At 41.5% G+C, this 25749-nt stretch overlaps 1 protein-coding gene across 2 annotated transcripts in view; it reads right to left on the reverse strand.

Moving 5' to 3' along the window:
* The window catches only part of LOC119392405 (sorbin and SH3 domain-containing protein 2-like), a 231434-nt gene that overhangs the window by 90762 nt on the left and 114923 nt on the right, over positions 1 to 25749 (reverse strand). For both annotated transcript variants that reach the window (XM_049414573.1, XM_049414575.1), the window contains exons 7-14: positions 23767 to 23823; positions 20294 to 20407; positions 15901 to 16109; positions 14051 to 14065; positions 9504 to 9573; positions 6615 to 6647; positions 4848 to 4901; positions 2654 to 2714 (exon numbers count right to left, since the gene is read on the reverse strand). In XM_049414573.1, coding sequence (XP_049270530.1) covers positions 2654 to 2714; positions 4848 to 4901; positions 6615 to 6647; positions 9504 to 9573; positions 14051 to 14065; positions 15901 to 16109; positions 20294 to 20407; positions 23767 to 23823 — 613 coding nt within the window. The remainder of the gene's footprint in view (positions 1 to 2653; positions 2715 to 4847; positions 4902 to 6614; positions 6648 to 9503; positions 9574 to 14050; positions 14066 to 15900; positions 16110 to 20293; positions 20408 to 23766; positions 23824 to 25749) is intronic.

Genomic DNA, 25749 nt, shown 5'->3' on the forward strand with positions numbered 1-25749 from the left:
AACAAGCTTTTAAACTTAAAAAATGATGAATAAGTGTGAGGGTAATATGTTCATTTAAGGGGGGACAAGGCACTTAAAGGGGTACTGAAACGAAAATTTTCAGTTGTCGTTTTCTTGCGTCAAATGAAAGGCCAAGCCCTCAAGAGCCTAGAAAATGTACTGCTATATGTGAGTGCACCCTGAAAAAGTAATTACAGTATGTTCTTAAAAGCTAGTTTCGGTTCCTACTGTACCCTGACGTCACGACACGGTATGAGCTCCTCGTTAAGTGCTCGCGCAAGATATCGGGACGTTTCCATGGCCGCTCCGCACTGTGGCTCCGTTGGTGATGCACAAGCGGCCATTTTGGAAGTTTTGGTACCTGACGTCATTACAACTAGCCAGACTGCTGCGTGAAGTCACCAGAGTTAGTACTGTAGCCTGACATCAAGCTAGTGTCGATGTCGGTAGGTGCGCCACGGGAAAATTGACTTTAATATCAAAATAAAATATCCTATCAGCATTTGCTGAGCTTCGCACTTGATCAGAGCCGTCTCTGTATGCAGGAGATTTATATGGCAGAGTACACTCGACCTCGAAAAAAAGGTGTCAGTACCCCTTTAATAATTGTTTTTTATTTCTCGATCAATTGTGATGAAACTACAATTTTGTGTATATTTGTGTGCTGATTTCAAATATGCAATTGTTTTTCTAGTATAATGACTAGTTTTTAAAATACAAAATATTTCTGTGCCTTTTGGGCAGCAAGATTTTTTCTAAACTGAGAGAGTTACAAAGAAAATCAGCATATCACAATAGCCTGGAATCAGAACCGAGTGCAGTACTACAACAAAAATGGATGTTGTAAACCCACTAGAACAAAAGTTGCGGTGTGTTGAACATCTGCAAATGAAATCTCAGCTTGAAATTGACGCACTCATAAATGTTTAACATACCATAACTTTTGTTCAAATGGGTTTAGAACATCAATTTTTGTTGCACTGCACACAGTTCTGATTCCAGATTATTGTGATATGCTGATTTACATTGTAACACTCTCAGTTCAGAAAAAATCTAGCTTCCCAAAAGGCACATAAAATATTTTATATTTTAAAAACTACTCATTATACAAAAAAAATAATAGCATATATCAAATCAGCACATAAATATACATAAACTCACTAAGTTTCATAAAAATTGATCAAGAAATAAGAAAAATTTTAAGAGCAGTGCCCCCCCCCCCCCTGTTAACCTTGAAGTGGGGCTTCGCTGCAGTGCAGACTTTCCCTGGAAAGGTAGCACCCCTTTACTGCAGTGAAACCACCTTTACAGAGAGGTTACATGCAGACTAATATACACCTATTCGTTCATTTCGAATACTTCGAAATTTCCAATAATTTAAATTCGAATCAAAGCAAATTCGAATACTGCAATATTTGTTCGAATATTCAAAATGCTCTAATATTTGCACGAGCCTACTTTGTAGCCAAAGAAATGCTTTCAAGTTCTGATCTCACAAGAATATGATACCAAATTTTTTGCTATATTAAAAAATGTTTTCACAATTTTCTTACAATTCAGAACCTCCAGCCTGGCTGCTTGCCTAGTCAAGAGCATGTGTCGGATTCTCATCCTATTTCTGCTGTGTTCAGGCTTGCTGTTGAGCCAGTTGGCTCCGATTCAGTCACAGCAAGGGTGCCTCACCTTCGCATTATCATCTTTTCACACTGTTGTTCATTTAGCTATGCCTATCGTAAAAAGTTACAATACACCGAAAGGCCACCTTAGAACTTTTTTACTGCATTTTACTTCAACTAACAAGCCCTGTCCTACGAAAAAAACATACAAAGAATTTCAACAAACACAGCATACCATAAAGCAAGCCCCGGAATGTCCAAGACTGCGATACACACAGAAAACGAGAACTCAATTGGCGTGTAAATTGGAGGCTGAAGTCAATAAGGAGCTCATACAGTTATTTTTTCAGAAAGGAAGCATTTCGCAAAAAACACAGCACATAGACAGAGACGACGACACCAGCGCAAACTTGCTACTACTTTATTCACTTTTTAGGCGAGTGAATATATAGGACACAGCGACGGCAAAAACCAGAAAGGAGGTACCCTACATGTGCAGAGCAAACTGCAAAAAAAAGATAGGCGATTAAAACCTGTAGTTTAGCAAATTGCATGATAGATATCAAAGTGAATGTGTGTTTTTACATGCAATGTGCTAAACTACAGGTTTTAATCGCCTATCTCCTTTTGCAGTTTGCTCTGCGCATGCGGGGTACCTCCTTTCTGGTTCTTGCCCTCCCTGTGTCCTATATGTTCACTTACCTAAGATGTGAATAAAACAGTAGCAAGATTGCGCTGGTGTCGTCGTCTTTGTCCTTCCTTTCTGAAAGAATGCACCAACTAGCCCCTAAACGTGTGCTACTAGATACGGTTATTATAGAGGAGGAAAATTGTCTCCTTGTTTTGGAGACAAAGAGCAAAAAAAGATCAGGGAAAGAAAACGTGGCAGTGGCTGGAGGCGAGTACTCAAGTCTCTAATGCAATCATACGCAGTGCTCGTTTGACTAATCTGCATTGGTGGATGTTCCTCTTTCTGTCATTGAACGCAACCAAGAAAGAACACAAGCAATAGCCACAGATATGACAACTGCTCTCACCCATTTGCATAACTCCTGTTGATGGCCCTCTTGGCTCCCTTCCCACCAAACATGGGCCGGTCTTGGGAAAAGGAAAAAAACATCAGAAAGGCAGGGCATGAAGCGGCTACCGCTAATTACAGTATAACCTCATTGATACCCTACCAGTTCCTACCACCTTACACGTAGGAAAAAATCACATTAACACAGGATTAATAGCACTCACCTTCTTTGACAACAAGTGCCACTCAGTTTCCATTCTGCATAAACTACGCTAGTGAAGCTTTATGGTTTACGCAAATGCTCCGGGGAAACTTGGAAACCAGCACAACACGCTAACTTTGGTGTAAAAGAACTATCAACTTGCCAGTGCTACTTTGAAGAAGCGCAGGTGCTTCAACAATGAGTGGTCCGAGTTTGCACATGCTCATGAAGGTCTGGTGCTTTGGTGTCTTATATTTCAAACCAACTTTATGTAGTAAGTTGAAACCATTCAAACAAACACCACCCACAATCGATGAATACGAAATATCAAATTCTGCCTTAAAGAAACCGAAAAGAAAAAATTATTTCTCCTACAATAGCAAGCTAAGCTTTCAGCTTTCTACAATGCCAGAAAGTCACTGTCCCCATGTGAATTGGGTTGATAAATCAGAAAAAAGAGCAAAAAGGAAAGACACATGTTGTCACTTCACTTCCCTCACATTTCCAGAACAGCTCACCGTGACCTCATGGGTTTTATAGATGTCTGCTAGGGGCTAGTTAACTGTTAGTCAAAAAAACAAAAAAACTATGCTGTGTTCTGAACCAAAGGTTGAACATGGCAAGAACTTAGAGTGCGCATGGCCCAAATCCTAAAGACACAAAAAACCTGCGACGTCATAGTGGCGTTTGTGTTTCAGCATGAGACACACGATTGAACTTTAACTTTCACTGTCTCTACTAATAAACAGCTATTACTGAAAAATTTACGAATACAGTAGAACCCCGCTGTTACGTTCCTCACTGCTGCGTTTTCCCGGCTTTTACGTCGTTTTCCGCCGGTCCCGGCATAGCTTCCATAGGATACAATGTATTGGGAACCCCGCTGTTACGTCGTTACTGTCGGACCGTTCCCGTATGATACGTCGCGAAGTGCGCCCGGAGCCGACCGAGTGACTACCAAAGAGAGCGGCCATGGCGCATTTTCACGCAGCTTGGCCTCGTTTGACCGTAATATTAGCCGCATGAGAGGCGCAAGCAACAGAATCTTTCAATTGATGCAAACAAAAGCATGGCCTTCGAGATTCAAATTGCAAAGATGGCGTCTATGACGTAACTGCTCGCGAAAGCAAGGCCTTCGAGATTGGCATTTACTATTGACAAAAGCATAGCCTCTGAGATTTGCATTGCACAAACATGGCGTGTATGACGTAATTGCTTGCGAAAGCAAGGCCTTCGAGATTGGCATTCACTTCTGCCATCGCGTTGGCGTAGGCGTAGACTCATCATCATCGTTTATTTGTCGGAGAACGGGAGGAGTTCGAGCTGGTTGGAGCTCGCATGGTCATGTGTGCGGTTCGCGGTCGGACTCGCCGCGCCGGTCGTGATTGCGTGTGCTTAGTTTTTTCATGCCTACAGCTGTTGGTGTTAAAAAAATCACATACGTTGATTACATTTCTGTAGATAAGGCCGTCCTAAGCTCCGCGTTTCTATCCATCGACTAGATCGCGGCTGAGCGCGCCAATTTTCGTGCTGCTCGTAAGAATTGAAATAAAATTCTGTACCACTAAATATTTTGCCGTTTTTCCTGTTTTTCGGCTCTTACGTTTCCCGTCTCTTACGTTTATTTCCTACGGTCCCTTCAAAAACGTATCAGCCGGGTTCTACTGTATCAAGATTTAAAGGATACTTTATCAGTCTAAAAATGACTTAGTTCCAATTTAGTGTCACTTAAAACAGCTCAGAAGTCACATTTTGGTAGGGTTGCACTCTGAAAATATGGACAAAGTAAGGCATGGAGAACAACAACAACAAACAGGAGCACAGCCGTACCAGTATGCGATTCCAATAGTACACCCAAGAAGCAGTGCTCTTGAAGCCCCACTTCTATCAAAAAGTGTTCTTTTTTTTTTTTTTGCAGAGGAATATTCCATTTAATTTTGATGAAGTAGATGCTAATTGTCTGCATTGAAAATTTATGAACAAAGATTTTAAAAAATTTAGGTCTACTAACCATCATCTCTAGAGAAATCTGGCTCCGACATGTATCCATCGCTGTGCTGATTACCTAAGGCAAAAAACAAAGAGAGGTGAAAAAGATAGTAAATACACGGCACAGAAAGCTCAGTGCTATATGACCACCTCTGCATAAGCCCCCTAGATAAAAAAGCATTGAAGAAACAGGCCTCCCTCCACTGCATGCATGCACCCGCTTGACCCTCTTTCCCAACACCCAACCCATAAGAACTGTAAGCGCCCTCTTAATGTTCCCTTAACAGTCTTTAATGGTGCTAGCCCCTACCGCTTGTTTGACTGGGGTGAAGCTTAGTTGAACGTTTGGTGAACTGGGGTAGACTTTTAAGTTAACTTTAGGCTTATGTTCATTAGAGACAGTTTATGAAGCCAAGGCTATGTAAGAACTCTGTACAACACTATGGTTAAATGAAGACACATGGGACACGTGTACTGTGCTGTAAAGGTAAGGAAATGTTTTTTATTGAGGTGCAGTCCTATGCAGTGAATGCCCACTAATACTACTTTATCAACACACACACACAATGTACAGTACAAGAGGGGGCGCCGCGGTGCACAGTCACTTTCCTATGTTCACTTAGGGCAAGCCACCACCGTTTGCACACCTACCACCATTTAAGTAATTTTCATTAATTATCCTGACTGGTAATTGGGTCTCTACCAGGCACGTAGGCAAGGGGGGGGCCCGGGGGGCCCGGCCCCCCCCCCCGAAATTTGTCCGGCCTTCTACATTCCCGGGCAACTTTTGTTTTATTTTTGCCATGGAAAGACTTTCTTTCGAACAATTAGGCCTTGGGGCCCCCCCCGAAAAAAAATCCTGGCTACGTGCCTGGTCTCTACAGTTGCACTTCCCTCTGCATGGCCTCTGCAATCAACTCCAGCAGCGCGATGTCAACCATGCGCATCTTTTTACGTGGCTTCTGTGATCCGCGTGCTGTCGCGCTACCGAAGTGGATCACAGAAGCCATGCAGAAAGAAGTGCATGGTTGACATCTGCTCTGCCAGCTGACTCAATGACCCCAGTTGCTCACAAAAAAAAAAACATCTGCTCTTTCAACGAACTCATTCAGTTAATTTTCATTGATTATCTTAACAGTTAAGTGGCCGTTATCTTAAGTAAACTCATGCTCCAATATCATATGTATCCAATACAACTCGTTAACTTTAGCAGTTACCTCCATTTTATAAGAGTTTTTCTTTTTTCAGGGTTTTCAGACAGCCAGAAAATCTCAACTCCCAGTTGACAAGAAGCACACTGGAAGTCACCAAGCAAGGAACATCATGTTGCTAGAAGCTAGCGCATAAAAAATATCCACACGCGCTTATCTCCCACTCCTGCCAGCACAGGCAGTACCCGTCCAGTAACATAAAATTAAGAAGCTCTCTTTAGTTCAAATTCCATTTTATTTGAGCTAAGTTCCAGTCGCCTTAGAATTCAAATTAATGAGCTCCCCTGTCTTTCATATAACTTTTTGATGAAAAAATATGTGGCCTATGGCCAATCACAGGCAATTGTAACTGTGCTGCAAAATTTTGACATTAACAAAAATGTACACTAACATTTACATAGGCGCCATTCAATGCTTTCGATATCATATTCGGTGCCATACTCTAAAAAAAAAAAGTGTGCAGCAGAAAGGACAGCCTAACAATTATTGTCCATCATTAAAACACAAACAGACATACAGTTAACGCTCCATGCAGGTGCGTGCTAACAATGCTTAAAGGTCGAAATGTCTGTACTGACCTCTCCTTCTGTAGTCAACAGTTTGGTAGTCACCTACACAGGAATGGGACAATATCGAACAATTAATCAAACTTATCTCAGTGAGAGAGAAAAGATGTCTTGGTAAAAAGCATAGCCTAGAAAATTTGCAGGCTACAAAGCACAAAAATTGAAAAAGAAACTTGCCAAGTAATCTGCGAGACCCGATTTTTCACTCGCAAACACCCCCCCAAGTTTTGACAGGGTACAGTGCCAAAGCTCATTCAACGAGCGTATAAGCACATTTAAAAGACATTATACGAGGCTGAGTCAGACTTTACTACCAATGCTATAAGTGTGTGAATGAACGTCCGCGATTTTGATGAGGAATAAAATATGCCCAGTTCATTACCAAATTAAAAATTTCGAACTGAAACCTTAAAATTAGACTTGTGCAAATATCACTAGATCAGTTCAAAGCCAAGTTGAAGCGAATGGTAATTAGTGTTAAATAATTTCAAAATGAATTTGAATAGTAGGAGGATTCGAAAAGTAGTAGGGTGCAAGTTGGAAGCAGCAAAATATGTTACGTTTCAAGATCTCCCATACTTACCCCTACCAAAATGGATAAGATAGTTAAAGTAGCGGAGGAGTTCTACAGAGATTTGTACAGTAGACGGGACGATAATGTAAGAAGTAGTAGTAGCCCTGAAGAATTAGACATCCCACCAGTAATGACAGTCAGGAAGTAAAGGAAACCTTGGAGAGCATGCAAAGAGACAATGCCGCTGGTGAGGATCAGGTAACATCAGATCTGTTGAAGGACGGTGGACAGACTGTGTTAGAAAAACTGGCCACCCTGTATATGACGTGTCTCTTGACGGTGAGGGTACCAGAATCTTGGAAGAATGCTAACATCATCTAATTCATAAGGGGAAGCCAAGGACTTGAAAATTACAGACCGATCAGCTTACTGTCTGTTGTCTACAAGCTATTTACAAAAGTAATAGCTAATAAAATTAGGGCCACCTTACAATTCAACCAACCAAAGGATCAAGCAGCACTTCATACAAGCTACTCGACAATAGGCCATATTCACACTACCAATCAGGTGATAGAGAAAGGCACGGAATATAACCAACGCCTATCTATAGCCTTCATAGATTACAAAAAAGTATTTGACTTGGTTCAAATTTCAGCAGTCATGCAGGCACTATGGAATCAGGGTGTAGACGTACCATATATAAAAATACTGGAAGAAATCTACAGTGCCTCCACAGCCACCATAGTCCTCCATAAAGAAAGCAACAAAATCCCAATAAAGAAGGGTCTAAGGCAGGGAGACACCATCTCACCAATGCTCTTCAAAGCGTGCTTACAGGAGGTTTTCAGGGCCCTAGATTGGGAACAGTTAGGGATAAGAGTTAATGGAGAGTATCTTAGTGACCTGTGATTCGCTGATGACATTGCTTCGATGAGTAACTCGGGGGAAGAATTGCAAATAATGATTACTGAATTGGACAAGGAAAGCAGGACAGTAGGTCTGAAAATTAATATACAGAAAACTAAAGTAATGTTCAACAGTCTTGGAAGAGAACAACACTTTGCAATAGGTAGCGAGGCACTGGAAGTGGTAAAGGAAAACATCTACTAGAGCAGGTAGTGATCACAGAGCCAAACCGTGAGACTGAAGTAACTAGAAGGATAAGAATGGGGTGGGGCGCATATCACAGACATTCTCAAATCATTAATGGTAATAATAATATCTGGGGTTTAACGTCCCAAAACCACAATATGATTATGAGAGACGCCGTAGTGGAGGGCTCCGGAAATTTCGACCACCTGGGGTTCTTTAACGTGCACCTAAATCTAAGTACACGGGCCTCAAGCATTTTCATCTCCACCGAAAATGCAGCCGCCGCGGCCGGGATTCGATCCCGCGACCTTCGGGTCAGCAGTCGAGTGCCATAACCACTAGACCACCGTGGCGGGGCAAATCATTAATGGTAGTTTACCACTATCCCTCAAGAGCAAGGTATGTAACAACTGCATCTTACCGGTACTTACGTACGGAGTGGACACCTGGAGGCTAACTAAGAGGGTTCAACTTAAATTGAGGACAACGCAGCGAGCCATGCAAAGGGAAATGCGAGGTGTAACCTTAAGGGACAAGGAGATAGCATAACGGGTCAGGGGCCAATGGGCGTTAAGGACATCTTAGTCGAAATGAAGAAGAAATGGACATGGGCAGGGCATGTAGCCCGTAGGCACGATAACCGCTGGTTATTAAGAGTAACAGACTGGATTCCAAGAGAAGGCAAGCGTGCGAGGGGGGCGGCTTTGTTAGGTGGGCAGATGAGATTAAAAAGTTTGCAGAGATGGCGTGGCCGCAGCAAGCACAGGACCGGGTTAGTTACCAGAACATGGGAGAGGCCTTTGTCCTGCAGTGGGCGTAGTCAGGCTGATGACGATGATGATACTTAGCGCGTAAAAGCCCATCTAACAGGCTTTTAAGCTTTAAAAAAAAATTCAACAGGCAGCCTGTAATGTACACATTTAACTAACCTTGAAGTGTGGCTTCGCGGCAGTGTGTATTTACCCTGAATAAGCGGTTTCAATTCATAGTGGCCCCACTCTGCAGTGAAAAAACCATTTGAGACGGTTTACATTGAATAAAATAAGTCACTCGTTTCGAATACTCTGAAATTTAGGAAAGTTTAAATTCATGTCAAAGGGAATTTGACAAGAATATGCAAGAAAATACGGTATTCAGTGGAAGTACCCAGGAAAATTATTCCTTGTGACAACGCATTTTTTGCAGAGTTTTCTAAGGGCGGCTAACAGGAAATCGAAAATTCTTCGTTCTGGCAGAAATTTTGTTGCAGCGGTGTTCATCACAGCTGATTCAACTATATTCGTAATCATCCTTACCACTTCCATGCTTGTGCAGCCGTTTGAACATGGTCTTGTACCAATCACTGGCATACTCGTCCTTGACATTCTGTAACAAAAGCAGTAAAAACAGCCTGGTTCAAAACACAGGCCCTCTTGTAATATCTCCGCTGTAAAGCCACATGTAAATGCCCCAGGTACAACTTGCCGGCTCGCATCAATGCAAACAAACCACAGTATTTCTCACTCACTTTAAGAATCAAAATAACTGTTTCTTACAAGGTCACTGACTTGTGTGCCTTCAGACAGTTCAAATGATAACTAACAGACAATGAAGCCACGGAAAGTACAGGGGATGTTATTTGTAGTAATTATGATATAAATGTTAAGAAAGTAAAGTGGACAAAAAGACAATTTGCCGCCGGTAGAAACCAAACCTGCAACCTTCGAATAACGTGTCCGATGCTCATATGCGCGTCAGTACATATGTAACAAATTGAACTACTATAAACATGAAAGTGCGTTAAGCTTAACTGGATTAGTAGTTCCTTTCGAAGCATTTTATAAGAAGTAAGCTTGTGCGAATAGTAAGTTTTAGGTTCAAAGCAAATTCGAAGCAAATAGTGATTTGGTCGAATAATTTCAAATAAAATTCGAATAGTATATATCACATATTGTAAAGAAAAATGAGCATATTTGTCATGACACAACTAACTTTCACAATATATTTTAAAATTGAAATAAGGCATGTGCAAATGTCATTCTTTTTGGTTCAAAGTGGAAGCAACTTTGAATAATAGCAGGATTTGACTTTCGATAGAATGCAAGTGATAACCTGTAAGATAGGTTACATTTTAAAATTTACTATACCTAGAGCATATAAGCCAGTGTAATAAGCTTTCAAACTTCAAAAATGATGAATCGATGTGAGGGTAACACGTTCATTTAACCTTGAAGTGGGGCTTCGCGACAGTGCGGATTTCCCTGGACATGTGTATTCACAGTACAGCACCCCTCCACTGCAGTGAAACCACCTTTACAGGGGTTTTTATGCAGTCTATGTATATTCGCTATTTCAAATACGTACTTCATAATTTCAAATAATTTAAATTTGTGTCGAAGTGAATTCAAACACTGTAATATTCGTTTGAATATTCTAAGTTATCGAATATTCACACAAGCCTAATAAGAAGCCTCCTTAACAGTACGATTCAGCTTAAATCTTCTCAATTCCTACTCATCTCAGTTCACGGCAACAACCCGGTGACGAACTCAGCTTGTCATGGATTAAAACACATCTGTCAGACTGCTGCAGACAAGCTAGGTTTGTCAAGCGGCCTCAAGCTACACTTAATGACATAAAACCATCACAAGTGCTCCACCTAAAAGAAATCTATACACCTTCACCTGACATCTTTTTCGATGCACTTCACTGGTTACAGCGAGGTGGCAAGAAGAAAAAAAAAGACAGCTGGTATTACCCAAACAGCATCCATATTTACTGTGCGAGACGACACCACAGAGAAAAAGGCACACAAGACACACAGATACACACACAACACAAGGCGCACAGACACACACATAGACACAATTGTGGCCTTTTTCTCTGTGGTGTCGTCTGGCGTGCTATCCGCGGAGCAAGTCATGGAAAACGAAGTGAACGTGTGCCTTTAATGCCAAGATAGGCCTTCTTCAGCCTGATTCTTTGGTTATGCTTACAGTAGGCATAGTAAACATTCCGAGCTGCAACTTTATTCTTCTCGCGAAAATTTTACCCCGCATGATGATGGCACCTCCATGTTTCGGCCAATTTTTTTTATTAAAAAAGTGCGATTATTGTTCGAGTAAATACGGTATTACCCAATCACCTCATCTTAAGGTTTTGAAAAATATGCTTGTAGGAGAAAAATAAACTATGAAACTATTGTTGATTACCATACACCGGGCCACATAGGGACAAGGAGACATGGCAGATCATTACTGGAATCGTTACTGACCCTTGCTCATTAGTACTCCAATCAACAAAACACAGTTTATACAATATTTGATTACCAGTCTGGCCTCCAAGGCCAGCCATCATAAGCAGCGTGTAAGCTTAAGGTCACACACTGAAAATTAGAGGCATAGTGACAGATAAAATTGAAGCAGAGTTAAAGAAAAGAGATTACAAAAAGGACTAGGATGCCTCAAAGGAATAGCGGTTATGGACCAAATTATATTAATCACACCTGTGTTTTGAGTAGGTATACAGATAATCTGAACCCAGTTATCCCCAGTCGGTACAGCCAGTAGAATGGCTGCGAGTTTGGTTACGCCACAACTGATGACGAGTGAACGCTGGCCACAAGCATGAGATATGAGCAGGCCAAACGCAGTTGTGGTCGTTCACTCCACCTGACCCGGAGCCCCCTGGCTAAAGATGGCCGCCCCCTACATGCAATGAAAATTGTGCTCTATAGCTACATTGCACGAGTACCATGGCCTCAGGTGAAGCAAACAAATTGCTTTACATTAACACACACTGCTTGGCCAAAAAAATAATAAATGAAAAACAAAAAACAAACAGAGAAACATTACTTCTCGGGAAACCAGCTGTATTTCATGTTCCCTTAGACACTGTCTGACGCCTGGGGTATGACAAAGCTGGGACAGCTCGTGTCAGCGCTTGGAGGTCAGAGGAAAGGAGAGACAAGAGCTGTAACAGCTGTAGCCTCTGCTCTAACCGCAGCTTCAAATAAATTACAAAAAAACAATGCGTGCTTATCATATGCACATTTTGCTTACCGTTACGGCTGGACATAGATAAAAAAAATACCTGCTTGAATGGTACCAGTTACCGGTTATATTTTGTGCATGATTCAGCTAAATTTGCTGTAAAGTATTGAAAGAAACGCTACACACAAACTCCACACAAATTGTGGAGTTGAAATTGTGCTTACACAACAGCTGGCACTTCGTAACACGTGAGAGCTGTGAACTCCATTTTTTTTTTTTTTTTCGGCCTGCGTCTCTGGGCCATGATTTATGGTACATCTGAAGAACCAAGTTCAAGCATTCAGAGTTGAAATACTCACAAAAGCACTTGTTTCATTTTTTTCCAGTGTTTTTTCTTTGTTTGTATGTTAAGGTAGCTACGTGTCCATTGTAGAATTATTAGCCATATATACGTAAACATTATGTAGCTACATAGCACCATCAGCATAAATAAAGAAAGTAGCAATTTATTAGGAAGGCACACTTATGCAACACAAACTTACAAGTTTCGATTACGAGACATGCCTAAAAAATAGTCAATTTTGCACCACTCACAAATTCACGAGCAAAAGCAATGAGAAAAGCCTGATCCAAATTAGTCCCCAGGAGCATTGAGTCATTGGCTATTACAATTTCTTCTATCTAGCGGAATAAAAAATGCCGTTTTCACAAGGTGCATGGTCATTGATTTTCCCCAATTTTCTTAAAAAGCTATTCTTGGTGTACAGCAATTTTCTCTTCTAATCATTCAATTTTAATAGTTTTTAAAATATGATGGCTAAGCCTCTAAGGTGTGCAATTAAATGTATAATGTAATGTTTCTGCACCCCGTAACTTTTTTGAAATTTTCAGGAAGTAAAAACTTCATTTGTCAAGTTAAAGCTTCTTACTTTGGAAATTTTGGATAAACTGGAGGGACAAGAAACACGAAATTATGCTTTTCACACTCCTCGAGAATTTGGCAATATATTTACATAACTTTTAGCTCACTTACTGTAAAATATGTTCTCCCAATCAAACAAAACCCAAACAACAGAGAAAGTAGCATAAATATTTAGTTGCACGAAAATTTATTCGGATACTACAATAAAAAATTAGCTCTTACAAACTTTTGTTAGCGACTGCATTACCTGTGCAGTTTACTAAATGCCGCACTTTGGTTATTCTTGAACAAGAAGACAATACCAATGCAAGCAATGCTGGCTGCTAAGTACACAAAAAATCAGTAGCAATAGTAGTATAGCTTGAGTTATTGGAGCAGGTGATAAGTGATGGGTCAAGGGTTACTGGATTTCGCGCACCACCGTAAAACACTGATGCATACCCCAAAGGCAGCTCCCCAAGCTTCTTCAATGGGCATGCTGCAAAACACTTAGAAGCAGAGATGAAATTTTGTCCTACTGTGCAGCCAGTCTTTTTTTAAAGTAATGAGAAATGAAGTTTGATGTAAATGACATAAGCTTTTTTTCTCTCCACTTTTTAATGTACTCAGTATTACAGATATAGCCGTTCTTTGCTTGAAAGAGCTTTACCTTAACACCTGTAGGCTCATAAAAGCTTACCTACCTCAATGATTATGCATCAGCAATGCTTCGGCGCATTTCCACAAGCGGAGCCGCAATCAATACTCATTTCGCTATCGACCACGAGATGCGGCAGCTTCAGTCACAGAGAAGCTGTGAAAATCCACACTACTTCAAGGAAAGTTGCAGAAAATAAACAGGAATTCCTCGAACAACTCGCTTAGACACGGATCAAATGAAACGATCATTAGAAATGAAAGTATCAGCTCGTCTGAGAAGAGGCAGGTCTCTGCAAAGTTGGGAGCTTACCTGGTACCTCCTCTCCTGCGATGCCGCGATAAGCAACCAGAATGCCATGAAAAAATGACAAGCGATCACAGTCAGAAATCCACAGACCTCAGCCTGCACACCTCAGCTTCAACACGGACCGCACAAAAGTTGTGTGGAAACAAAACCGGAAGCACGTGACGAGAAACAGCGGAGAGCAGCTTGAAGAAACAAAACGGCTGACGAAGAGAAAAGTAAACAGACGTTCAAAAGGAGAAGAACCGCAGATGAGCGCAAAATAAGCAGGTAAATAAGGGCAGTGGAGTGGCAGCAAAACAGCCGGAACTGCAGGCTATAAGAAAGAAAAAATGGGTTATTACAGGTACAAACTGAAGTCTGTGCAAGGGTAGCCAGGCAGCGTTCGAGCCAAAGCAGCGAGGTTAGACAAAAGGAAACTGAATAGATGCAAAAATATGCGGCGCCAAAAGCGTGAAAAAGGGAAAAAGGCGTCACGCGTGACACGGCAGCACTTTGCAGAATGCCTACATTCAGGCAAACAGCATGCAAAGGAGCCAAGAAGAAATCATGTGGCTGTGACATGCAACCATTCACATTTACTCAATGCAAGATGTCCTAGTGCCAGTCAAATGTAGGCTGCAGCTAAACAGCGAAAAGTAACGCGTGTTACTAAGCCCCTCAATCAAAGCAGCAGAGAGAGAGAGGAAGCCACCAACTACAAGAACACACGTGGTAATAAAAATGCTTTTCACGAAAAGAGTGCAATAACCACAAACATTACATAACAGCTGCAGCAAAGCAAGTAAACAATTCTTATGTATATGCAAAACTAGTTCAACAAGAGTGCCTCTCAGTGCTACTTTTAGAACGATTCTCTTAGTGCTTGGTACTGCAAACAATTCTTGAGAAGAGGAAGCTTTTTCTTTTTTTAAATTTTGTTAGCTGCTCTTTCAATCAACTAAAAGGAGCCTCTCTCGTATCATCGATAAAGAAGGTGCAAGAGTCATTAATAAGCTAACAAATGCATGCCACAAGTCTCCCACACTGCTTTTAAATGGTCATGCCAGCTGAACTAGAAGATACAGTAGTAAGGTTTTACTAAGAAAGCATCCCTCATTTTAATCAACCAAACAGCTCTCTCATCTTCATGAAGACTGCCCTCACAATTAAGTAAAAGCCAACTAAGCTCATACCACTGTAGCTTATTCAATGCAAACATTATGCTTTAGTTTGCAATGATGTCAGTGGTGCTGTGGATGTAATACAATCAAATCAGTTCTCACGAGATTTACTGATTCAAAGCGAGATGGAATCTAAACTAGCTTTGAAATCTAAGATTACACTGTGAGCAGGACAACACACTAATGCCATACATATTTTCAGCTCTGTCGCTGTTTTAAAAGAATCTAAATTATGCTAAATAAATCCTTTCTCTTTTTCTTAATGTCTGTAGCACTAATTTACCCAACAAGGCAAGTGTTTGAAGCTAAGCAACAAATCCTTCCTTAGAACAACATTTATGAAAATAACAATTTTTGTTACAACTATGCAACTTAGCAAAATGCCCACTGCTGAACTGCAGTTGCCACGAAAAGCTTATTATTTAATGTTTTAAATGGAGTTTACATAAGACGAAAAAAAAAGAAGGCTTAAGCTGGAAGTGCTTTGCAACTTTGTGAAGAACATTACTACACTAGGTTGGTGAGCCCACCCTATTGGCTTCACTCAATGCGCAATTCATGCACTGAAGAGCTTGGTACCTATGGTTCAGTCAACTGAGTTAGATGGTTCAGTTAAATTACATAGGAAACATATGCAGGAACGAGAACCCTCAAGTCCACAAGCAGTGACATACACAGTTTTTTTTTACTCACGGTGCGCAATCCTACAGGGATGCCATTTATAGTGGGCCCAATGCCCTCGTACTTCGGTGGTGCAGGGATGGTGGTGCGGTGTCCCGACTGCACCTCCTTCACCGTAGGCATGGCATAGTAGGTGTCTGTGTGCACTCTGTCACCGTCAACTGTCACCCGCTGGTCGTACACGTAAGGCTCAAGTGGCCGTGCGCCGGGTCGCCGAGGCTCTGCAAGTGCAAGATGACTTACTCAGCCACTGAAATGGCGTTCGATCGAGTCCGTGCCTGCGTCTTCAGCTTCCACCCAGAAAAGTACGCAAAACTTCACCACGCAGAATGAAACTTGCGGATAGTGTGTACAGTGAACCACAATAGTTTATGGACCATGTAAGCACGTGCTAAACTGCCTGTCTGCGCCACCTATTGTAAACTGCAGCACTTTGCCAGAAATGAGTCTTCCTGTTAATCTCTGGAATGTCAATTTTGTACTGCTGCGCAGTGCATTGTTTGGTGATTTTATGCAAAGTGCTTGTCAGCAGTAAGGCTATCACACAATCCTACTTTAACAGCAGAATCACAGCAACCACGGTGCGCCATCGTGCGGATATCAGTTTGTGCAAAGGGTTAAGACTCGTAAGTCATACTAATATACTGCTCTCAAGACAGAAACACCGAGCCAATGTTGCTGAAGAGCACGCCACATTAAAATGAGAAAGATAGGAAATATTTGTGGCCAGTGAGAAATCAGACGAGCCATCAATTAAGGGAGGGATGAGTCTAGGGCGTAGAGGTGCCGTCTATTGTAGCTGATAAAGGGGAAATGTCATGAAGAGGGTGTTGGGCCTGCGCTCGCATGGTCCATAAACTTTTGTGGTTGACTGTACTTCCTGGCACCTATTGCATGAAACACGGCACGAGGACAACCCCAATCACTGTTCATATAAGGTCCAGAGGATGATATAGGAAACAATTTCACACTTTTGAAACTCGTCTAGTACTCATCATCAGCCTGACTGCCCACTGCAGGGCAAAGGCCTCTCCCATGTTCCACCAATCAACCCGGTCCTGTGCTTGCTGCGGCCACGTTATACCTACAAACTTCTTAATCTCATCTGCCCACCTATCTTTCTGTCTCCCCATCGTGCATTTGCCTTCTCTTGGAATCCAGTCAGTTACTCTTATTGACCAGCAGTTTTCTTGCCTACGCACTACATGCCCTGCCCATGTCGATTTCTTCTTCTTGATTTTGACTAAGACGTGCTTAACACTCGCCTGTTCCCTGACCCACTCAACTCTCTTCTTGTCCCTTAAGGTTACACCTATCGTTTTCCTAGTCTAGTATTAGGGGTGCATAAATTTCCAATATGAATCGGGCTGTCTTGGTTATTACATCAGTGTTTCATTCGAGAATTTGATTTCGTACCTTCATTTCTTGCTAGATAGGCAGCAGATGAATAGCTGTTAGACCCTACATGGTGAACTTGACAAGGCATCTTTGCCTCTTTACTGTTAATAAAATTGAAGTGACAATATCTAACCCTTCTTGAAAACACTGCTCTGAAAAACTGTGGTGGCTTTGTTGGCTGTGCAGGTTTCTGGACAAATGCATGGATCAGTACAATATTTAATGCATAAACATTATTCAAAGACACTTTCTATTTAGGCTGACAGGTGAAACACCATTAGGCATACTCAACAGACCATGCTTGTATCACTGAAAGGGTGTGCTTTGTTAGTTAGACATTGAAAAATTTTTTAATTTCAATTCAAGCAGAACTATTCAAACACCTCTCTAAAGTGAGTATAAAATAGACTGCAAGAGCTCAACCTAATCCTTTATATCTTAACATGAAAAATACATTCTGTAGAAGCCCTTAAGGTAGAAGAGGGCACTAACAGAAAGAGATATAAATGTCATGTCCCTACTCCAAAGCTACAGAGGAATTATTATAATAACTAGGGATGGGCGAATAGTAAATTTGAGGTTCGAAGTGAATAGTGATTTGGTCAAACAATTTCGAATCGAATAGTTGGTATATAGTGCATATTATTTGAAAAATGAGCATTTTTGTCATGACCCTTGCCCAATGTTTTTTAAGGATTGGAACTAGGTATGAGTGAATGTCACTTTTTTTGGTTTGAAATGAAGTGGAAGCAGCCTTGTATAGTATCAAGATTTGAACAGCAGTAGGGTGCAAGTTATAAGTGGTACAATATGTTACAATTTAAAAATTACTAGACTTAGCGCATATAAGCCCATATACCACGCTTTTAAGCTTTAAAAAAATATGTACATTTAACCTTGAAGTGTGGCTTCGCGGCAGTGCAGATTTCCCCTACATGAGTGGTTTCACGGTACAGCAACTCGACGCTGCAGTGAAACCACCTTTACAGGGTACGGTCAAACATACAGATATTCGTTCATTTCGAATACTTCGAAATTTCGAATAATCTAAATTCGTATCGAAGCGAATTCGAATACTTTAATATTCGTTCGAATATTTGAAACGCCCGAATATTCGCCCATCCCTAAATAACTTCCCGTATAAATAGATAAAGTAATGAGCAATCAGTCAATGCTAAAATGACATGCAAACATGCTTATTAATGAGAACTAACACACAATAATGCCAAGGAAAGTATGCTTGTTACTTTCAAACATGCTTGTTACTTTCAAAATGTGACCGGCACAGAAAGAGTTCAGAATTGTTAATAACTGTCATCAGTGCTACGGTCACTTGTTTTGGGCACTGCATGCCATCAATACAACGCTACTGAGCAATATCCTGGAGTGTCATTGTCAAGGGCCTGAATTTCAAGAGCAGTGTGTGAATCTCACAGTTACTAATAAACATGCCTTCATGTGTTGCGTCAAGCATTTCCAAGATTTGTATAGTATTATTACTTGTTAAGTATAGCTAGTACAATACCTCATAAGTGTACCATGCCAAAAACTTGTCACTTTATAGTAATAATTGCTGGGGTTTAATGTCCCAAAACCACGATATGTTTATGAGGGACGCCGTAGTGGAGGGCTCCGGAAATTTCGACCACCTGGGGTTCTTTAAAGTGCACCTAAATCTAAGTACACGGGACTCAAGCATTTTCGCCTCCATCAAAAATGCGGCTGCCACAGCCGGGATTCAATCCCGCAACCTGCGGGTCAGCAGTCGAGCACCATAACTACAAGACCACCGAAGCGGGTTTGACACTTTAGCAATGACACTAGTTTTGTGGGAAAGTGCATAGGGGTTACTGATAGCACCTTAGGCAACAGAATATCTAGGAACCGCCAGGAAAAGGGAGCCAACAAATGCATACTTGGCAACCTTACAATGGTATGTCACAAGAACAGCCACATTAGGTAAATACTATAGTTAAACCTCAGAGTAACAACCTTCAATACAAATTCTCGATATAACGAAGTATTTAACTTTTTATAACTTTATGTTCATAGAACATGAATTCCTAGCCCCAATAAACGAAGCGTCTTTCTCACGATTGCTACCTAATGAATTTTCAGTGCTGCCACAAAGGAAGATCGAGGAAATAAAGCTAAACTTTTACTGGTGCCAGTGGTCAAATGGTTGAGCAACACATGGTCTCCGCAAACCCATTTTCTCAAACCGTGTGCCATGCGACAGAAAGCAGCCACCGAAAAGGAACAGCCTCTTCTCTGGCAGCAGCAGAAAGGAAAGGTGGAACATGAATGCCCTCCTCCTTGCCGCAAGAGCAGGGAAAACCAAGAGAATGTGCACGAGCACCCTAGCGCATCGTAGTGATTTTGCACAGTGCAGTTCCATATTCCACGCTGCGTGCACCTTGGATTAGCACTCGATCCTCCGTTTTCGTTGTCGACGTGTGTCAATTGACAAGCGCGAGTAACCGTAAAGGCTGTAGCCCTAATGCAATGAGCTCTCACTTTTCTTACAAGGGACTGCGATTATTCATCAAACAAATGTCACCGACAAAGCTAGTCACTTTATAAGACCTTGCAAGCAATCTTGATTGGGGAGAAATATGACACCGCTGCTTGCACAGCACCACTTGTTTCGGGATATCACAGGGCTCACTCTGTGATATAGAATGCATATAACGAAGTAAATTGCCGATTTTACCGACTTTGGTATATCGAGCTTTTGCTTAGTGATGAAATCGTAAGCTTAGTAATAAGATGTTTCACCATATCTGATATATAAATTACTTTAACATGTGGATAACGCAAGCTGACAAGTATTTTTCTAGTAAGCTTTAACTGCCTTTTAATGAACCATTTCAGGACAGCCACACAATAAACAAAGCATTGTCTGGTTTACAAAGGGCCAATGATTTTATTTAAAGTACTACTACACATTCTACATTGTTTCTATTACACCTGCATCAGATCCTGCGAGTGACACATGAAACCTTACGTGTTGTCAGTGGATGCGTGCGCTGCTGTGGCTTTTTTGTGTTTTCGGGTTTCAGTGTTGAAGTCGTCTCAAAAGATTTTTTGTGCTTCACATCACCTCTGCGCTGTCCACAGGCTGCAAAATATGAGTTAATAAGAGAGATTAAATAAAAAAACTATGTACTACCCGTGCAAAAATGTATGTAGACAGTCTATAGACTGTCTAAAAATGGGTTTAGACTGTCTATAGACCGCATAAATCTATTTTTGTTAAGGGTAAAGGGACACTAATGCGAAACACTGAATTGGTTTAGATTGATAAATTGTACTCTGAGAACTCTAATGTCGTTAATTTCATCATCATACATTTATTAATACAGGAGAAAATCAAGGTCAAAGCTTAATTTTTAAATTTCACAGCAAAATCTCCATGCGTGACGTCACGGATTTGAAAGTGTATTTTTCGTATTTTGGCGACATTGGCTTAACGAAATTTCCTGAAACTTGGTATGGCCACCTCAGAGGACAATGCACTTACTTTAATCGATTAGGAACTACGTATGACCTAGTAGATGCTGTCAAAACTTATGACGTCACAGCAAGAAAATGGAAATTAGTTTGATATATTGTACAATCCAATATAAAACTTTGAAACAATTCGCCATATTTTGCAATGCAAATTTCGGTGTGAAAGTTGGCTTCATGGCCCTGCTTCACGATAATGCAAGGAAGACGGCTTCATGGCAATAGATGGCAATTTCTTTTAGAGTTCTTATTTTCTCACAGTTAGTGATTCGGGGAGCTGGTTATACGCAGTAATAATGCAAAAATGCGCCTCAACGTCTTCACACCCCGTTGTACGTCGTACTCATCGGGCACCAGAAGCCTCTAATCCGCCTTGGCCCTAAAGTTGGCCTTGTTCTTCAATATCATACTCGGCGTGCTTCTTGGGATGCTGCACGTGGCTTCGATGTCAGATTTCTGTTCTCCACGTTCGACTGTGTTGATTATCGCCAGCTTTGTGGAAAACAGCAGGTTCTTCTGTTTCACGGCAGCCACCGCATTAACAAAGAGAGCAGAGAATCGCGGAGAAGCGAATAGCGACCCCAGTGACCGTGCAGGATGGGTCGACGACAAGGGATCATGGGAGAAAGAGCATGATGGCAAGTGCTAGTTTCTACTCACTCTACGCGGTGCCCTCCTAATCAAACCGTTCACTCTAACAAATGCATGCAGGAAAGCCTCCTTCCATGAGGAAAAGCCAAGTTCTTGTGAGGGAACGCCAACTTCTTTGAGTATTTCATGCTGCCCAATGTACGAAGTGTTCCGCCTATTTTTGTCCGATGCCATAGCTTTTTCCAACGCATTGACAATAAAGCATCGTCGCGTTCGAAAATAGTGCGATACATATAAGGGATAATTCGAGTTATCCGAGTTTGAAATAGTCAGGTTTGACTGTGTGCTATCGCAATAAAGAGAACCTTGATCAATGGTGTGACTTGTCAAGACCAGTCCCATGCTACATGCTGTGTGAGTGATAGAGGCTGCCATGTTGATTGGCAAGCTATCACTGTACTTGTGTACTTCGCAGTTAGTGAAACGTGTAAAGCATGTGCTATGCATTTTTTATGTGCATTGTCACAAGCGCACATACTTTGGAGGCAAGTAGTGAGCATGCTCATGCCAAAACTGTGCAAAACTTGCAAAATCGGAACCATTTCTGTGCCCACTAATAGGTATCGATTAAAAAAAAAGCAAAAGAAATACACTAAGCGGGCATGATGAATGTGAAATGTTTCGTCAACAGAACTACTACCACTACTAGGATATGAGAATTGCCAAAACCGTAAGTCATGAGACTGCAGTATCCTCATAACCCCAGTATTGACAGCTTCCTCCACATGGCCCCAACACGCAAGGATGCTTATGGCTGGAACTTCAGCCATTTCCTGCGTAACCACATTGCTGCCCATAGGTGTCTATATGAGTAGACTGGCATTACTCTTCATGTAGATCAGTGCAGTTTCACTTCTTTTTTCAGCAAGAAATATTACTATTCACAGATTCATTTGCTTTGAATAAGTACAGCTCTCCTCATTAAAGCTGAAAAATAGAGGGAAGTGGAATACTATCTTGTATAATAAAATAACTTCACCGAGAAAATTAACACATTACTCGCACATTAGAGAAAGAGCAAGTCAAGTACAATACATGATTATGCCAAACAATAAAAAAAAAGTGCTGTGTGACCATAAGTGATAAACTAGCCCCCATTTATGCAAGTCACTTCAGTAGCTTGGATCAATGTCTGATACACTGTTACTTCAATACCAGTAAACCTACTTAACTCAAAATGGGTACGTGAGAGTAAAAACATGAAAGAACACTATTCTCAGCTCCAATGTGCTGCATGACAGGTAGGTTCACCTTCATCAGCAAGACAGGGACAAGCAAGAGAACAGAGGACATGTGCTCTCCCACCTGTCCTGTACCTTTCGGCACCGCACATGTCCTGCATTCATTCGCTCGTCCCCATCACAAGTGGTGCTGTTGTAAATGAATCATCACTAGCTCTCTCATTTCGATCATTTCGCAGTCCTAACAGGAAAGAAGGTATTCTGAAGAAGTCACAGACTTGAAGCTATCAACAGTGGTCAGAAACTGCTGATAACTACAAGTACGTTTAGACATGCAGGACAATATTTTGGTTTGGATAAATGTCCCGCATAAAAACTACGAGAAAGCTTGTAATCTGAATGGAGCCATGAACAGCAATTCTGTTCCCCATTGAAAATACTTAGAAACATAATATCTGAATAAAACAAATCATAAAATACAGTTTCATGGGCTCCTCTTATCTTCTCCAGTCTTAATGACCGCGGATCACCCACACTGTCGGAGTGGCTCACGTCGCAATTGTAGCCCGAAGTTCTTCTATATTAGATCTGTGGCACCATGGCAGAAGCACATTTTTAACAACAGTAGACTCTCGGTATATGGAAATCACTTAAACTTCTCAAATACAGCTGGTTTTGTGCTAGACTGCTACACTTCTACTCATTTCTCTCGAAACGAAACTCTTGTCAAATGGAGCACATTTTATCGGTCCCTTCAGGCTGGTTTGACCAGAGTCTACTGCATCTCACGACATTCCATTTTTATTCTCAAGAAATCCACTGTGTCCACAGCAGCAGGTCAGAACCAGATCGCAACAAGCTTTGTAGAGAATACAAACACATCAGAAGGTGCTCCTAGTACCATTAAAATGTTCATCTACAAATGCACCTCAGCTGCAATTTTTCTTTGATGTTTCAGACATTCTCTGCACCAGCTGCACAGTGCCACCTGTGCTGTTCTGAGCCTGTGCATTGGAATCAAACATGCTTATTTCGATAGCAGCATGGAAGGAAGTAAGGGAGCAAAGGTCTCAATGCCTTAAGAAAAATTCTGCAGTTGTAAAATCCTGGTGTAAAACTGTAAACACATCTCACTCACCGGCATAGTCGTTGCGGTGATCATCAATGTAAAGGGCTCCCTTCGGAATCTGGCCCTCTGCAGAAAGAAGAGAGATGCATCTATGAACATACAAAACCTCGGAGATATGCACATTTGTACTCGTACAACATGAATGAGTGATAAAAAGTTTAATGAAATTATATGCACATGAAGCAGACAAGAGCATAAGCATCAGAGCCACGGTGTAAGATATAATACTGTTTAGTAGGGATGGGTGAATATTCGGGCGTTTCGAATATTCGAACGAAGATTAAAGTATTCGAATTCGCTTCAATATGAGTTTATATTATTCGAAATTTCGAAGTATTCGAAATGAACGAATATATGTATGTTTGACCGCACATAACTTCCTGTAGAGGTGGTTTCACTGCAGCGTCGGGTTGCTGTGCCGTGAAACTAGCCATCCAGCGGAAATCTGCACTGCCGCGAAGCCACACTTCAAGGTTAAGTGTACACATTTTTTTAAGTTTAAAAGCTTATTATAAGGGCTTATATGCGCTAAGGATAGTAATTTTTAAATTGTAACGTATTGTACCCCTTATAACTTGCACTCTACTGTTATTCAAATCTTGATAATATTCAAGCTTGCTTCCACTTCATTTCAAACCAAAAAAGTGACATTCACTCATACCTAGTTCCAATTCTTAAAAATATTGTGCAAGGGTCACAACAAAAATGCTCATTTTTCATAATAATATGTGGTACATGCTATTCGAACTATTCGATTCGAAATTATTCGACCAAATCACTATTCGCTTCGAACCTCAAATTCATTATTCGCCCATCCCTACTGTTTAGGTGGGGACACTTCTCAGCTTGCATGCAAGGCACGTTCGACCAGATAATGTAACAACGGTGCGCGTCTGTTGGCCCAGTGACGGCAGCGGGTATCTATCAGCTGGAGAACTATCGCTCTATTTATCACTCATGAAAAACGCGGTGAGGGTTTCCAACTTGAGTTGTTGACGCACTGTAGCCACGTTCGCAGACTACAAAATTTGGATTTCCTGTGAAGAGCCAGTTGCTATGGGAACACATTTTTGTCTTAAGTTGTGTCACCCCACCGATAGGTATCCGCTGCCATCAGTGAACCGATGGGCGCGTGGCGTTGTTACTTTATCTGGTCGATCACGTCTCGCGAGTGTCCTCACCTAAAGAGTATATATCGTGCATCGCGATGAGAGCAATACGCCTTTAAAGAAGTACTGACAAGAAACTGTCATGCTGATGTAGTACCGTACTGTACAGTCCCAATACTTTAAGCACTGTGTTGTCAGACATAATACAGTAGAACCCCGCTGATACGTTTTTGAAGGGACCGTACGAAATAAACGTAAGAGACGGGAAACGTAAGAGCCGAAAAACAGGAAAAACGGCAAAATATTTAGTAGTACAGAATTTTATTTCAATTCTTACGTGCAGCACGAAAATTGGCGCACTCAGCCGCGATCTAGTCGATGGATAGAAACGCGGAGCTTAGGACGGCCTTATCCACAGAAATGTAATCAACGTATGTGATTTTTTTAACACCAACAGCTGTAGGCATGAAAGAACTAAGCACACGCAATCACGACCGGCGCGGCGAGTCCGACCGCGAACCGCACGCACGACCATGCAAGCTCCAACCAGCTCGAACTCCTCCCTTTCTCCGACAAATAACGATGATGATGAGTCTACGCGAACGCAATGGCAGAAGTGAATGCCAATCTCGAAGGCCTTGCTTTCGCAAGCAATTACGTCATACACGCCATGTTTGTGCAATGCAAATCTCAGAGGCTATGCTTTTGTCAATAGTAAATGCCAATCTCGAAGGCCTTGCTTTCGCGAGCAGTTACGTCATAGACGCCATCTTTGCAATTTGAATCTCGAAGGCCATGCTTTTGTTTGCATCAGTTGAAAGATTCTGTTGCTTGTGCCTCTCATGCGGCTAATATTACGGTCAAACAAGGCCAAGCTGCGTGA

The sequence above is a fragment of the Rhipicephalus sanguineus genome, chromosome 1 (genome assembly GCF_013339695.2).
Source record: "Rhipicephalus sanguineus isolate Rsan-2018 chromosome 1, BIME_Rsan_1.4, whole genome shotgun sequence".
In the NCBI taxonomy this organism is placed as follows: domain Eukaryota; kingdom Metazoa; phylum Arthropoda; class Arachnida; order Ixodida; family Ixodidae; genus Rhipicephalus; species Rhipicephalus sanguineus.